Source organism: Amphiura filiformis, chromosome 6, assembly GCF_039555335.1.
Source record: "Amphiura filiformis chromosome 6, Afil_fr2py, whole genome shotgun sequence".
Classification (NCBI taxonomy): domain Eukaryota; kingdom Metazoa; phylum Echinodermata; class Ophiuroidea; order Amphilepidida; family Amphiuridae; genus Amphiura; species Amphiura filiformis.
This window is the reverse complement of record NC_092633.1, coordinates 38,696,813-38,712,206: the sequence shown is the minus strand read 5'-3', so window position 1 is coordinate 38,712,206 and position 15,394 is coordinate 38,696,813. Positions and strand designations below refer to the sequence as shown.

Sequence of the window (15,394 nt, the reverse complement as noted above, 5' to 3'; positions counted from 1 at the left end):
TGTGATGCTCTGATTGAGAATGTAGAAGAGCCAACATCAGATTTATTAAGAATGCTGGGCCAAATAGACTGGTACTGTCACAACAGAGGTAATGGCTGCAGTGTGAAGCTCCCATTAAGCAAATTGTGGGACCATTTCCTCATTTGCCAGTTCACTGAGGAACCAACATCAACTCAACAAAAGGAACCTACCAGGCGAGGAAGACCGGCAGCACCATTGTTGGAAGTAACACAAGCAGCAGCAAATGCTCGATTGAGGACTTTAAAAGAGTTTGTACAAACATTTGCTGAACAGAAGGAGAAGGGTGAGTATGAAGATGTTGTCATTGCGCTTGCCATCAATATGCTGAGAGGTAAACTCAAGATTCAAGCAGCAGAGACTATTCGGCGCTTGTATGTGGGCAAGGACAAGGTTGGTCTAACACCTAAACAATGCTTGGCACTACGGGTCACAGATTCATTTCATCCAACCAATATCGCATCCTATCCCAGGCAGTGAATGCTTTTAAGGGCTACACTGACTGGAAAAGCTTGGAACAAATGGCTGTAGAAGAAAGGTCTCTTCTTCCAGGTTGTGTGAAATTCGATATGGACCCACCAGTATTGTCTTCAGATGGTACACAAAAGGAAGATTTTGAGCCTCTAGATGTTCAATCTGGCTACCCACAAGACCCTGCATGTTACCCGCCAGCAGTTGATGGTCGTCGCTGGCCGCTTAATAAGGCAATTGCTGCAGCCTTACATGATCTTGACGACAACATTGTAGAGGGAATTGCAAAGGTCAAGTGCAAGTGCGTCAGTGATGCCAAATTTAAGGTGTTCATCAAATATGGAGATGATGGGATGGGAGATGTAAAAATAAAAAAAGGCACCAAGGTGGAGTTGATCGACAAGGTCCTGCGGCTGTCGTTTGCCATTTATAAGATTACAAGCATATGCAGCAAAGATGGCAGTGAGCATCTTGTATTCGAAGAAACAGCCCCAGGGTCTGAAAAATGCTGCCGTCCAATCTTGGTCGCCAGGGCTGACGAATCATCCCCGGATGTTGCACTGATTATCCAACCTATCATGCAGGAAATTAGCAACATTCAACAAAGCAAAATGCACCTTAATGAAAGAGTATTCTCCTTCGACATGAAAGGTACAATGTATGATGAGAAGAGAGTCAGGACAGTGCAGGGATTTGGTGGTGCAGGAAGTGACTATCTTTGTACCCTGTGTGATGCAACTCGGGCTGATGCAGCTGCTAACCCTCTTGGGTCCAAAATCACACGGACATATGATGTAAACAAGGCCAGATACACTGATCGGAAATACAACCCCGAGAAGATGTCCACCAATGCTCTGTATAAGAATGTTTTGGGTCAGACCGGAGAGCCACAAGTCAATTTGACACCAATGATCGACTCCACACATATGAACATCAATATTGCAGGTCGAGTTCTTCACAAAATCTATGTGCAAGAATCTGCAGGGCATATAAACCAATCTATGCCATCTGTAGCTTTCAAGGCAGCAGCCAAGAAACTGGACTTCCATCTTCGCAAAAGAGCTGGCCTTATGACTCCAATGATGGCAGATGGCAACTATGCAAGACGCCTCATTGAGCCTGCTATTGTTGTTGCAGTCAAGGAATTGGTTTCATCCGAGGATAGAAAGTTGCTTCTTGAGCAACTTATTGATAATACTGCTTGTTACGACCTGTTTGGGCTTCCAACACGCCACTCACAAAGTATTTGCCCTTTGTTGAACAGTATGAGCAGAATGCCAGGGAGTTTGCTGAGCTGTTGAAGAAGAACTTTCCATATGTGAACTACACAAATTACTTACACAAGATGGTGGCTCATGTTAAGGAGTTGATAGATGAATACAAGTCGATTGCAATCTTCTCCAGTGAGTGTCACGAAGCTGGAAATAAGGTGACACGACGTGATCATCTGCATAGGGCAAGGCAGTCTGCTCAGCATGAATGGCGGGATGTCATTAAGATGTCATGGTTGTACACATGCAAGCGCTTGCAAAGACTTATTAAGACTCCTAAGCAGGGACAGTATGTCTGTAGCGTTTGTCGTGTTAAGGGTCACACAAAGAGGAGTAGGATCTGCAAGCAGAATGCATAATAAACGTGTGGTTCTAGTCTGGTTGTTAATTAATGTAAACAAGTTAGGACATGGTTTTCTTTATTATGTATTTTGATCACTCATGGTAGTCTGCAAGATGAAAATATTTGCCAAATTTTACATTTTTCTGCATAATATGGCATTTTGAGAGCAAGTTCAAAATAATTTTTTGGCTTTTCCTGATTTTATGATTTAAATTTAAGGAGACAACTCTTTAGAATTTTACATGACATGCAAAAACAATTATCAAAAACTTATGTTCTGAATTGTCCGAAACATAAAGAAAACTGTTCCCTATTTTGTAGATTGCATTGCAAAGGTTGCTGAATTCAGCAACCTTTCATTTTGTTTGGCAGACACTGTAAGGAAGAATAAGAAAGCTGCTCGTACTCTTCTCAGCATGCCAACTTACATGTACTTGTCTGAAGTTTGACATTTTGCTCACTACCATACATGTATGTGTTAATGATGTCCAAAGTTGTAATGCAATGTATTGTAACTAGGCACCTAATGAATGATGTTTCAACTGTCTTGAAGCAGCACTTATTTGGATAGTATATACATGTACTCTTTTTTAGCAATGTTAGTAAATACCATCTATCTAATTAGCACCGGTGCTAAAGTCTCATCGGTATGGCGTTTATTGAAATGATGAAATGAGAGTCAAAATAGGTAATTTACACACAGAACTTCAAAAAACACAGTGTAGTGTTTCTTCAGTTGGAATCCGCCATAATCATGTATGTGTATGACACAAGGTATAAATTGGAAATATTTAGACATATGGTCAATTTATTTGTTCAGGCATATTGAAAGGTCACTACACAGTTTTTTTTTTTTAATTTTGTTTGGGTGCTAATAGGGAAGGGGCGTTATTTAAGAAGCCTGAAGCCATTTCTGTGAGTGTCAGCAATTCTGAAAATGAATGAGATTGGGTTTGAGCTATTTTATACTGTTGTTGTAAGCTCATTCTGATAGATCATATATTTTGATGAAATATGGTATTTAGTAAGTTCACACAAGATGCATGGGATATACACAAGCCAATGTTGGGGTGTGTGTGATAGGTTTTATTGCTGAACATGTAGAAGAAACATACAGTGGGTACTTATACAGGGATTCTATAAAAAAAATTGTCTCAGCATACCCAGAATGCACCATACACTTATCCTTGTTAAATTTGACAATAGTATAGCGTCAACCTGATACGATAATTGCCTCAGTCATTTTTTTTTTTTTTTGAGAACAAAGTACAAAATATAGTCAAGCATATTTATTCACCAATCTTTGCACATGATATAAATGAAAGAGAATTTAATTCAAAATAATTAGGTGATTATGTAACTGATGCATGCTTGAACCACATTTTGTTCTTTGTTCTGAAAAAAAATGACAAAAAAGTGACTTCAGCAATTAGTGTAGCAGGCTGACTCTTTGTCATTTCAAATGTTATAACCCCATTAATTTTTTGTCTTACTTTTAGCTCCTGATTTTTTAACACTTGCCTAAAAGCCCATGCAGTGATGTCCTGAAGTTACGCACTCTGTGCACACACCAGGATACAAAAATCTGTGAAAGGTTGAAAAATCTGGAATTCAACACAGATTTTTCAACCAGTCACAGATTTTTCATTGAAAAAATTCTCCTAGTGGTGGCATGAATGGGAACTTGTAACTTGCACACACCGGGAACCAGTTCTAGGATGTTTTGCTAAAGCATTGTGGATTGTGAAAAGGACTCAAATTTGATCTAAGGTCAACATTTGCGCTGCGCTGGTCAAAACAGAAAATGGTCTGATTTTTATGAAAATGTGCTTGCATTTTGTTATTTGGTAATATTTAGCAATCCAAAAAACATGGAACATTATTTATAGTACTGCATTGGTATAAGCACATTTCAGTTTATTTAAGAAAGTATCTTAGATATTGCAAACTATTCCATATTGGAATTATAGCAAGGCAAAATTTAGACTGATGAGTTATAGGTAGAGGCGAACTATGTTATACTTTCTTAATCCTTTTGAGAGCAAAAAAGACCTAAATATTAAGTATTATTATTAAAGACCTGCATAAATATCTAGTTTAAATATTTTTACATTTCTGTTTTTGTGAATTTGAGATGGAAAATAAAAAAGGAATAGTTATTTGACATATTGTGAAACATTGTCTCATTATTTTAATTTCAGCTTTTAAGACTTACCGTATTCATTCCATTAAGCGCCCACCCAGTGACTTTACAAGCAAACTGTCATGAACTCTATCTACCTTTCAAATCTGAGCCATGGTCTGAAACATACATACACTGATGGTGGGTGAATATTTTACATATTGTAGGCCCTAAACAATGTAAAAATAAGTGGCCACCAAAAATGATTAAGTAGTAAGCGCCCTGGCCAGTTAATGGAATGAAGGCGGTACATCTATGGTTGGAAGTTTTTTTAAGATTTGTAGGTTAAAATTCACAAATCAAGTAATTCCTCAGGTCAACATCAAAGTATGCAATGACAATTAAAGAGATTCAGGACAAATATAAGTTTTAATTACCTTGTCTTCATTCCATGTACATGTAGACATTTTACTTTATTTACATACAAATATGATATGAATGAACAATGTGAAAACATGAAAATTATTAGTTGGTTCTCTGGGTATATAAGATGAACAAATTGTAATCTTTACCCAGAGCAGCCAGCGTGCATTAAAAGGAAGTGTCCGGCAATCACAACATGTTTTATATGTTAGAAAAATAATTGTCAAGCACGACCCACATGGTTTTATTTAAAACAAACGCATATAAACCATAACAACGAATAAAACAGCCATCTCTCAACACGCGATATTCAAAACTCCCGCCCAAATTTTCTAGAGCAATGACGTCATGTTTATTTGTGCTCATTTGTCGTCAGGCTTCATCGAATTATTGGGACGTCATTGCTGTAGACAATTTGAGTGCGGGAATTTTGAATATCGCGTGTCGAGAGATGGCTGTTATTATTCGTTTTTATGGATGATATGAGTTTGTTTTAAATAACACATGTGATTCATGCTTGATAATTATTTTTCTAACAAGAAAGACATAATGTTGTGATTGCCGGACACTTCCTTTAACTTTGAAAAAAAAACCAGAACATAATTACAGTGCAACGAGCGACCTTTATAAAACTAGCATGATGCTCTAACCAACTGAACCTTGTGTATTTGTTCTAATAACTATAGATTTAAATCTTCCACTCTTCCGTGGTTCAGTTTGTTACAGCCATGTGCTGGTATTAGGAAGGTCACTGGTTCAATGCACTTAGATGCACTGGTTTTTTTTTTTTGCACGTTAGCTGCTCTGGATAGAGATTAAAATTGATTCAATGTAAAAACATGTTTACCTGTTTAATTAGCAGTTCACATCGTACACTGTAAAAAAAATTTGGATGCCTGATAAAAGAATGAACACCATTTACACAAATTTAAACACCTTTTTTTTCAACAGTTCTTGAACACCATAATATGTTCCACTATTTGAACACTGGTGTTCCAAATATGAACGGCAGTGTTTAAGGTGGTGTTCAAAATAAGAATGGCAGTGTTAGGAACACCAGTGTTCAATAGTAGAACATATTATGGTGTTCAATAACTGTTACAAAAGAGGTGTTTAAATGTGTGTAAATGGTGTTCATTTTTCATTCATTTTCATCAGGCATCCAACAATTTTACAGTGTATCATATTTTATCAAATATCCTCACACATTGCACAACTTGATTCTCTTATTTATCTGAACAAATTATTATACAACATACAGTGTAAGGTAAAAAAAACCTGTTAGATTGCCCTGGTCCAACTGACCCTAACATGACAAAGGTGTTCACTGTACAAAAGAATACTGACCACAATGCATGAAATTGTGAAAATAACATATATTCATTCCATTTACACACATTTAAACACCTTTTTTGTAACAGTTCTTGAACACCATAATATGTTCCACTATTGAACACTGGTGTTCCAAATATGAACGGCAGTGTTCAAGGTGTGTTCAAAATAAGAATGGCAGTGTTCATATTAGGAACACCAGCGTTCAATAGTGGAACATAATATGGTGTTCAATAACTGTTACAAAAAAGGTGTTCAAATATTTAAGGGGGTACTACACCCCTGTCCAATTTTGTGCCTATTTTTGCATTTAATCTAAAAAATTATACCGCATTGGGGACAAGTAAGATATGTATATTATAGGGGCAAGGACTACAGCTACTGCACTAGAAATTTTATTTCAGCACAGACAACAGTTGTGGAGTTACAGTGAAATATGAGGGAAAACCAATATTTGATCAATAACTACTTTAAGTTGCTGAATTTTCAGTACAGTAGTTGTAGTCCTTGCCCTATATTATACATATTTTACTTGTCACCAATGTGCTTTAATTTTTGAGACAAATTCAAAACAGGCACAAAATTGACCAGGGTGCACCCCTTAAACAAATTATTTTACAATATTTTTTTTCTTTCAAAACTTAAAAATTTCTGAAATCCTGAATTTTAAAAATAGTGGTTTGATTTCTTTAATACTTTTGGGCATATTTTGATAATGCCATGACAGGTTTCCAATGCCACTTGTGGGTGTAACTCACCTCTCAAAAATGTTTTCTAACATATAAACTGTACAGGTAAATTAAGTAATTCTTGGCCAAGCTCTAACACTATGAACGCTAGTGGATATCTGCGATAAACACACACACATAGCGCAGTATAGAAGAAAGCATAGTACATGTACACGCTTAGTACGTCACATGGACGCAATGCGCGTGTTCCAGCTTGGCCAAGAATTACTTAATTTACCTGCACTACAATCACTGGGAACTGCTGTTAACTTCATCGTCAGCACACATCTCGCTATACTTTACAATGAGAATTTACTAAATTAGCACTTCGATATCACATGCATAATACTGTAATCAGATATTTGATCTATACAAAAGTATGTAGGTCTAACTAAAAGCTAACATTTACAAATGTATAATCAAACAAATTAAGGGGGTACTACACCCCTGGCCAATTTTGTGCCTATTTTTGCATTTTTCTCAAAAATTATAGCACATTGGGGACAAGTAAGATATGTATATTATATAGGGGCAAGGAATACAACTACTGCACTGGAAATTTTATTTCAGCACAGACAACAGTTGTGGAGTTACAGTCAAAAATGAGGGAAAACCAATATTTGATCAATGAATCAATAACTACTTGCTTTGAGTTGCTGAATTTTCAGTGACCCTATAATACATATCTTACTTGTCACCAATGTGCTATAATTTTGGAAAAAAATGCAAAAATAGGCACAAAATTGGCCAGGGTGTAGTACCCTTTTAACCGTGTATACTGCAGAGATCAAAACACACAGGGGCTAATTTTCCCAAAATTGCCCCCATGGAAAAATTGTCCAATACACACGAGGGCTACTTTTAGTGGAATCTGTCACAAATAGCCCTCGTAATAAAAAAAAGCATTTTTAGGCCTGGTATACAGTAAAGGCTCAAATGGCTTATCCGTACACATTTCAAGAAATCAAAAATTGAAGTAGGGGCCTACGTATGCAGATATATGGTGGTGGACCTCTGCAGCTCTGGTTCAACCTAATTTGGGGGGAAATCTCTGAACCAACCAACAATAACATCAAAACATTTATTACAATGTTCAGGCATGAGAATTTTCATTATTTTTATTCACTCGCTTTTTCAGGTACTTTTCAAAAATGCCATTCTCATTCCTGAATGTTGTTGGTTATAATACAAACTTGTGGACGGTTAAGTCGCATGATGTGAATTAAGTAACTGATCAGCTCAGATATATGTTAGGGCACTGAAAATACATAATTTTTAGATTCCCATCCTGTATATACATTTCTCATTTCAAACAGCTCCTTTATAAAACTATTTTTATTTGTTTCATGCCCCAGATTTTGGGCCATCTGGCCATGTGGAAAATCCGGCAATGGGGGCAGATGGGAAACTAAAAAATTATATTTCACTACCCTTACACAAGCAGGCTTTACCATCAACCAATTTATATATACAGAGATAAAATCAAACAAACACAAAAATAATTATTACCAAGAAAATCCCTTTCTTGAGGTCCTGCACTTCTTACAGAAGTACTTTGCTGCACTAATTTGTTCATCTGATTTATATTTCAATGGGTTTTGTCGGTATCCCTCACAAAACAAATGAAACCATCCATTGCACTTGTCACATGCAATATGTGCTGGAATATCTCCGTCAACTAATGAGGAATCATATATATAGGAGCAGGTCCCACCTATAGCAATATGAATAATGCATGGATTGCATGCCCACACATCATCATCACCACTAATTCCAACACTTGGTGATTCTTCAGCACCCTGTGCTTCGACAAGCTCCTCCTCAATGCCTTCAACCATTTGAACATCTTCAGTTCCTGTAGCAGTAATTTCCTCAGATTCGCTGTCCGTATACACACTACCAGTTGTTTCCGAGACTGATGCTGATGCTGAAGAGTCAGTTGCTGCAGCTTCAGCGGCTGTTTCTTCTGTACTGCTAGCCGATGCAGTGTCTGCGTCATAAGACACTGTGAAGATGACGGTGCCTTCTTCCCCCTTGACCATAAAAAGTCCAGCGTTTCTCCCAGGCATGTCCGTTCCACAAGCAGTACCTGCTGGTACGTCAACATCTCCTATGTTGACGGAGTCTGCAGTTATCACCAGCAAAGTTCTGTTCAGGGTGTTTCCCGTTGTGTAGCCCCCGAGGGCTATGGAGGCATGGGACAGGTGAGCTAAACCTGCACCCCAAATTGTATGATCTCCTAACTTGTTCATTTGCAGACTTGGTAGCTCCACCTGCATGGAGCAAGTCACAGGAGTGTTCAGTCCTGTACTGGTATCCAACTTCACACCACCAACTACGACAAGTTTGCCATCCCGGAACACTGTTAGGTGATGGGCACGTTGTCTTAAAACAGATGGCACATCTAACGCTGACCACCTGTTCATCGCGATGTCAAAGATGTACGCATCGTCGCACATATCTGGCGCCCACCAATTTGATGTCGTCCGGTGCTTAAATTGCATACCTCCAAGCAGTAGCAGTTTCCCGGAGCCAATGCTGGTGAGAGTTGCCCCAATTCTTCCACATGGCTGGTAACCATTGCACTATATGAAAAAAAGGAATTAAAATGTTAATTTTTTGTACACTACATTCAAATATATCAGAAATGTTACTGAGTAGGCCCTTGAAAGTTGATTGTGAGTTTCCTATCGACTGCCATGCCAACATTTTTATGCTGTATCAGAAAGTAATTTTGCAGAAATAATTCATAATTTTAATGAAAACTTATTTAGTATTTTAGGAACATTTCAGTCTTGTTTCTACTTTTACAAACATTTAAGGCAGTGACTCAAGCCCGGATATTCGGGTACCCGCCCGTTTTTTCCCTACCCGGATACAAATTCCATTTACGGATTACCCGAATAAAAAAATAAAAAAAAAATTTTCAAATTCAAATTCAATGCATTTTGATATCATTAATAGAGTATGACATGAAAACTATGTATCAATTTTCATATTAAAATTACAAAACAATGTGCAAAATTCAATTTTTTTTAATTATTTTTTTTTTTTTATCTATTATCCTAGCATTTAGGTCTAGGTCCAGAGACACTACAAAACCGAAAAAAAAAAACTTTGAAAAAAAAAATTTAATTTTTTTTTTTTTTTTTTGCAATTTTTATTTTTTTGTTGCAATTTCGGGTACCCGCCCGAAATTTACCTCGGGTACCCGAATACGTCATTACCCGATAGGTCACAGCCTTACAAACATTGTTCAAATAGTTACAAGACATGGATGCACTCCAGTGGCTAAAATCAGTACCTTTATTCTCTAAACTTTATCCTTAGGCTGAACAAAAACAGATGTGTTTCTAGTACGGTTACACAAGTGACAAGTTATGGGGCCGGGAATACTCAGCCGGTTTTTATGAATTCCAGTGGCATGCTGTTTAAAAACTTGGTTGGTTGGTTGCAAAAACAATTTTTTTAATAATCACACATTCACACTTACATTCAGTATTGTGAACCGCAAACGGTTGTTGTCAATCTCAGCCTTTACTATATCACTATACTGTTGACCACTAGGTGTCAGACCGCCAAAGATATAAACTCTTTCAGATTCGTTGTCCTTTGCAACTGTAAATAAAAAGATGTTTATATTTAATACATGCATAACAACAACTAATACTAGACCTACTCACCAAAAATTGAGTTGCTCATAAATTTGTATCAATACCGATACCGGATTTGTTGGGTGAAACTATGTATACCGTACTCAAAATTACGCAATTTACATTGTTTGCTTGTCCTCCACTAACAGAATCTGGTAAATCTGGAAAGAAGTTTTTAGTTTTGTTGTTTCAATTATAGGGGTGTAATTTTCGGTAATTTTGTGCCCGGGTACCAAGCATTTTTCAGGCGGGTAACCAGGTACCCGAAATTGCAAAAAAAAAAAAAAAAAAATTTAAAATTTTTTTCAAATTTTTTTTTCGGTTTTGTAGTGTCTTTGGAAACATTTAAAAACATCCGGTATTTATTGTGGGACATTAGAGCACATCAGACATATCGAATTGCATTCTGAATACGAAGAATGTCATTCTGATATCAAATAATTTTGATTTTTTGAAATTTAATACACATTTTATGGCAAATCATGAAAATTGATATTTCTGATATTTAACAGTACTTGAAGTAAACTTTATAAATCTGATGATTTATACTTAAAGTGTATGTAGGTGGGATGAAAAGCCCGACGATCAATTGAAAATTTTGACCTTTTGTATTGAAGATATGGATTTTTTCCCAAAACACCAAAAAAATGAGGTCTTTTGGGAAAAAAATCCATATCTTCAATATGAAAGGTCAAAATTTACAATTGACCGTCGGCTTTTCCTCCCTGCTACATACACTTTAAGAATATGTCATTAGATTTATATAATTTACTTCGAGGACTGTTGTACATGTATATCAAAAATTTGAAAAATATCAAATTTTTATAATTTGTCATAAAATTTGTATTATATTGTGATTTTCCAAAAATGCAAATTATTTGATATCAGAAAGACATGCTTCAGTATTCAGAATGCAATTCGATAGGTCTGAGGTGCTCTCATGTCCCAAAAAAAATACTGTCGAAACGCAATAAACGCTCATTTTAGAGCCCTTAATGAGCGACATAACGGAACTTTTAAGTGTGCACTTCAAGGGCACCAATCTGCGCCGCCAACTATTTGACGCACAATCAGCCAATAAGATTATCGGTCTATCGCTACGATTGTCAGACAATTGACTCAGCCAATTAGAACCCCACTTCTGGCTTCCGTGTATACGCTCTGCACGCACACGCTCTCAAGTCTAAGACAAAATGTAAACAAGTGCTGTTCTTCTCTGACAAAAACTGTAATAATGAATATTCTGTGTTTCTTTATGTAATTATTTGTTTTAAAATAAAAAATGTAAAGTAAATTTTCTAATTCTTCCGTCATATCCTGCCATGCATTGTCTGTGGTCTGCTGCCAGTGCTGGGTATACGTATCACATATCGGTGACCATCTTCCACAAGTCAATCAAGAAGAGGCAATATCCAAAATGAATGGGCATTTTGTCATTTAAAATTAAATTGTTGTGAGTTTACTGTCCCTCTCTAGTACAGGGATCTATCCGATGATTTTTATATTGGGTGGCATTTTTATAATAATTTTTTATAAAAATTTATTCTTTGTTTTCGCTTGTTGTCACAATGCATGAATGACCACAATCATGTGTTGATCAGCAAGTTTTCGTGATTGCTTATCATTTCTGCTTTCACGCTCGATGCACAGCACAGTACATACCACGGAAGAAAATTAAAAAAAATACTGAACGTTTTCTATTCTAGTGTGCTAAAAGGCAAAGCTTACCTGCTGAGTTTGTATTGTGATCTGGGTAGTGGCTGTGGCTATGTAGACTGCCGAGTACTTTAAACTCCTTCCTCTCACTCATCCATTTACAGACCCCGGTCTTTGCCGCACTGATTGCCCAATATCCCCACAGAAATGAAAAACTGAATCATTTAATGAAAACAGAGTTCCTCTCGGCGAAATACGTTGAGAAAACTGTGTAATTTCAGTCGACTCGGTGACAAACGACGCGGCGGCCATGATGACTTGATGCGCAATGCACTGTGGGTAAATCATGTCGTGATTGCGCAATTTTGCGAGGAAACGCGATATTTTTCGAGATTTCGACTACCCCATCAATAGTTTAGACCTGGCCAGCATCATGGCGATTATTTTGAAGTCGCCTACGGGAACATTACGCTGTGCGGTATCCCGTGATCTTACTAGAAGATGTTTTACTCTCTTAACAGGTAAGATTCACTACACTATCGCCATGACAATGGCCGAGTAAGAGTCTGAATTTTTCATAGGTTTGCGTTGCTAAAATACAACAGTGAATATAAGCCTAGCAGTCCAGTATATACGTGGATTTAATGTGCTATACGCAAAATGATTTAAAGTCATAATGTACGATCCTATAATGTGAAAATTTTTGGCATAATCTTTACACATGTCCCAACTTACACTTTAATGGAATCCGCCACATTTGTTGTGTTTGTAGGTTTATAACAGAGCAATTGTGACATAGTCTTAATATGACTTTAAGTCACCATAGAACTTCATGTTTAAACGGCCAAAATAGCCAGTGGGGTTTCTTTCAGCTTCAAATGAATAGACCCTCAATTCCCAGCAGTTATTACTAATATTATTTTAGCATTTTAGGTGAAGAATAACAAAATTAAAATTTGACGGAAATCGTACATTATGGCTTTAATTTACAGAATCGGGGTAGAAGTGGGAATTGAACACTGGACCGCTGTATTCCAAAGAAAATCTCGTACCACTACACCTGTGATATTAAATTTGAATATAGAAAGACTGAATGTGACGTCATATTCAATAGTAGACAAAGACAATGGCACAGCCTTTCCGTAACGGAGCGTGTGATTGGCTACATAATTTAGGCCTGTTTATTTTAATAGGTACAGCTAGGTACGGTCGGACAACATACAGACAGACGTGTCCACAAATGACAATATTAGAGAGCTTGCGAAATGACGTTACTTTAACGTTAACTTTAACGTCTAGAGGATTATAGAGGATTATGTATTCAAAACCACCTTGGTTTGAATACATAATCCTCTAGACGTTAAAGTTAACGTTAAAGTAACGTCATTTCGCAAGCTCTCTATTGATTTGCATGCACGCCACAATCAAACAATGATAATTTTAATTAGCCAAATATAATTATTAAACATGCGAAATATGTCTGAAGTTAATTAATCATGATATTTTAACAGCTGTCCGATGAAAACCACCTTGGTTTATACATCGAATAATAATCATATGCAAAACGTGAGCGTAAATAAGTGGATGGATGGCCATAGGCGGGGGAAGACGAGGAGACATGTGTGCCCCTACATTTTTCCAAAGGGAACCATGATCCTAATAGAACAAAATTTTACCAATAATTGCCCTGTGCAGTTGTGCACCTTCCTTTTTTGTCCATAAACACCGTATTTTAGACCAAAATAGGATACAATTGCAACATCCCAGTAATGGACGGCTTTTCTTCCCAGCTACATACAATTTAAGTACATATCATTAGATTTATGAAATTTACTACGAGGACTGTTATTTTTCCCTGTTTAGTATATAAATTATGATCATTTTTTTTTATAATTTGCCATCGATTTTGTATTACTATTATATTTTTTAATTTAAAATCGAAATTATTTGATATTAAAAGGACTCATCGGTCTCACAAAAGAAGAATTGCAAGAACGAAAAGGATCTCACCAAAAAATACAAATTTCTAAGTCCACTTTTTTGTATTAACCGCTAGTTTGCACTGTGTTGAATGATCTTTCTTTCAAACTTGGAGTGAAGTTAATTGATGCATGCGTAATCACTCATTTATTCGCAATCAGTCAAACGATTCAAGTGAAAATTAGCGTATAAGATGCAAAATAAGCATTCTACACGCTGTTTTCTAACTTTCTGGATTCTGAAGTGATGCCTATTCCTCCACTTATGTCTAAATTCATTCACCCGGTAATTTTTCTGGGACACCCTGTATGTGTTTTTTACTCGTTGTACAAGGTGTCCCAGAATGATTTATACCGTGTTTGAACAAAATATCAAAAATATATAGTCAACAGTGTATCTAATCTTAATAAGTGCAATACAATGCCACACATGTCTCCTACTTATTCTGTGACTTTCATGGAAATAGCTTGATTCGTTTTCGCGTGACATTGCTATTACTGAAAATGGACGAAAACGGCATGTGTGTAATTTACAGTGCAAAGGCACCCTAACACATGGATCTTTTATCACCATCGTCCACCCGCACTGTGCAATATATTGGAGAAATCCTACATTATTTTATAGAAAATACACCAAATTTGGCACAGATGTAGAGCTTATAATGCTAAATAATTCTTGATATGGGATTAAGTGAAACATTTCAATATGACATCAGATATTTAGGTTGAAAAACATACTTTTTATGTGATTTTTACCCCAATTTTTACCCAAAAATGTCACTATTACAGAGGATAATTATAACTTCCTCAAGCATCCTCCGCAGTATAATTTTAATCTTCTTCGTCATGTAGCTGTGGGTTTGCCAATATACTGTGGACATAAATGCATGCTGTGACACTAAGGACGAACCTTCTCTATACTTTTATGAAAAATCCATCTCTGCCGGCATTTCAAATGATGAAACTCACACACCGCAATAATTGGCTTCAAAACTACCGCCAAAGAAATAATAGTTTAAAGTCACTCAAGCGAAGCAAATCCTTTATTCCATACAAAGATTGCTTTGTAACATAATAAATAAACGATAGATATCAACTATTTAGTAGAAGTAAGAGCAGGACACAACAACTATACTGCATAACATTTTCCAAATAACTTTGTACTGAACGGTTAGTAATTTTACAGATTTTCAAAATAGGTTGCTTTGTCAAAACTTGGAATTCACCATTTTTACGCAATCCTCTCTAACTTCTACTAGAAACGTCCAATTTTTAAAATCTAAAAAATCTGAGAAAGCTAAATATATGTAAAACTTAAAATGCAAAACAATATGACCAAAACAAATGCCGTTCATACCTAAACAATTCCATCTTTCCCGGTATAAATCATCCTGGGAC

The 15,394-nt window shown here is 36.4% G+C and overlaps 1 protein-coding gene across 1 annotated transcript; it reads left to right on the top strand.

Annotated features, from left to right (window-relative positions):
- Positions 1-539: 539 nt before the first annotated feature.
- On the top strand, positions 540-1,790 carry LOC140154517 (V(D)J recombination-activating protein 1-like). The gene has a single exon (XM_072177087.1). The coding sequence runs from the start codon at positions 540-542 to the stop codon at positions 1,788-1,790; it is 1,251 nt and encodes a 416-aa protein (XP_072033188.1).
- The last annotated feature ends 13,604 nt before the right edge of the window (positions 1,791-15,394 follow it).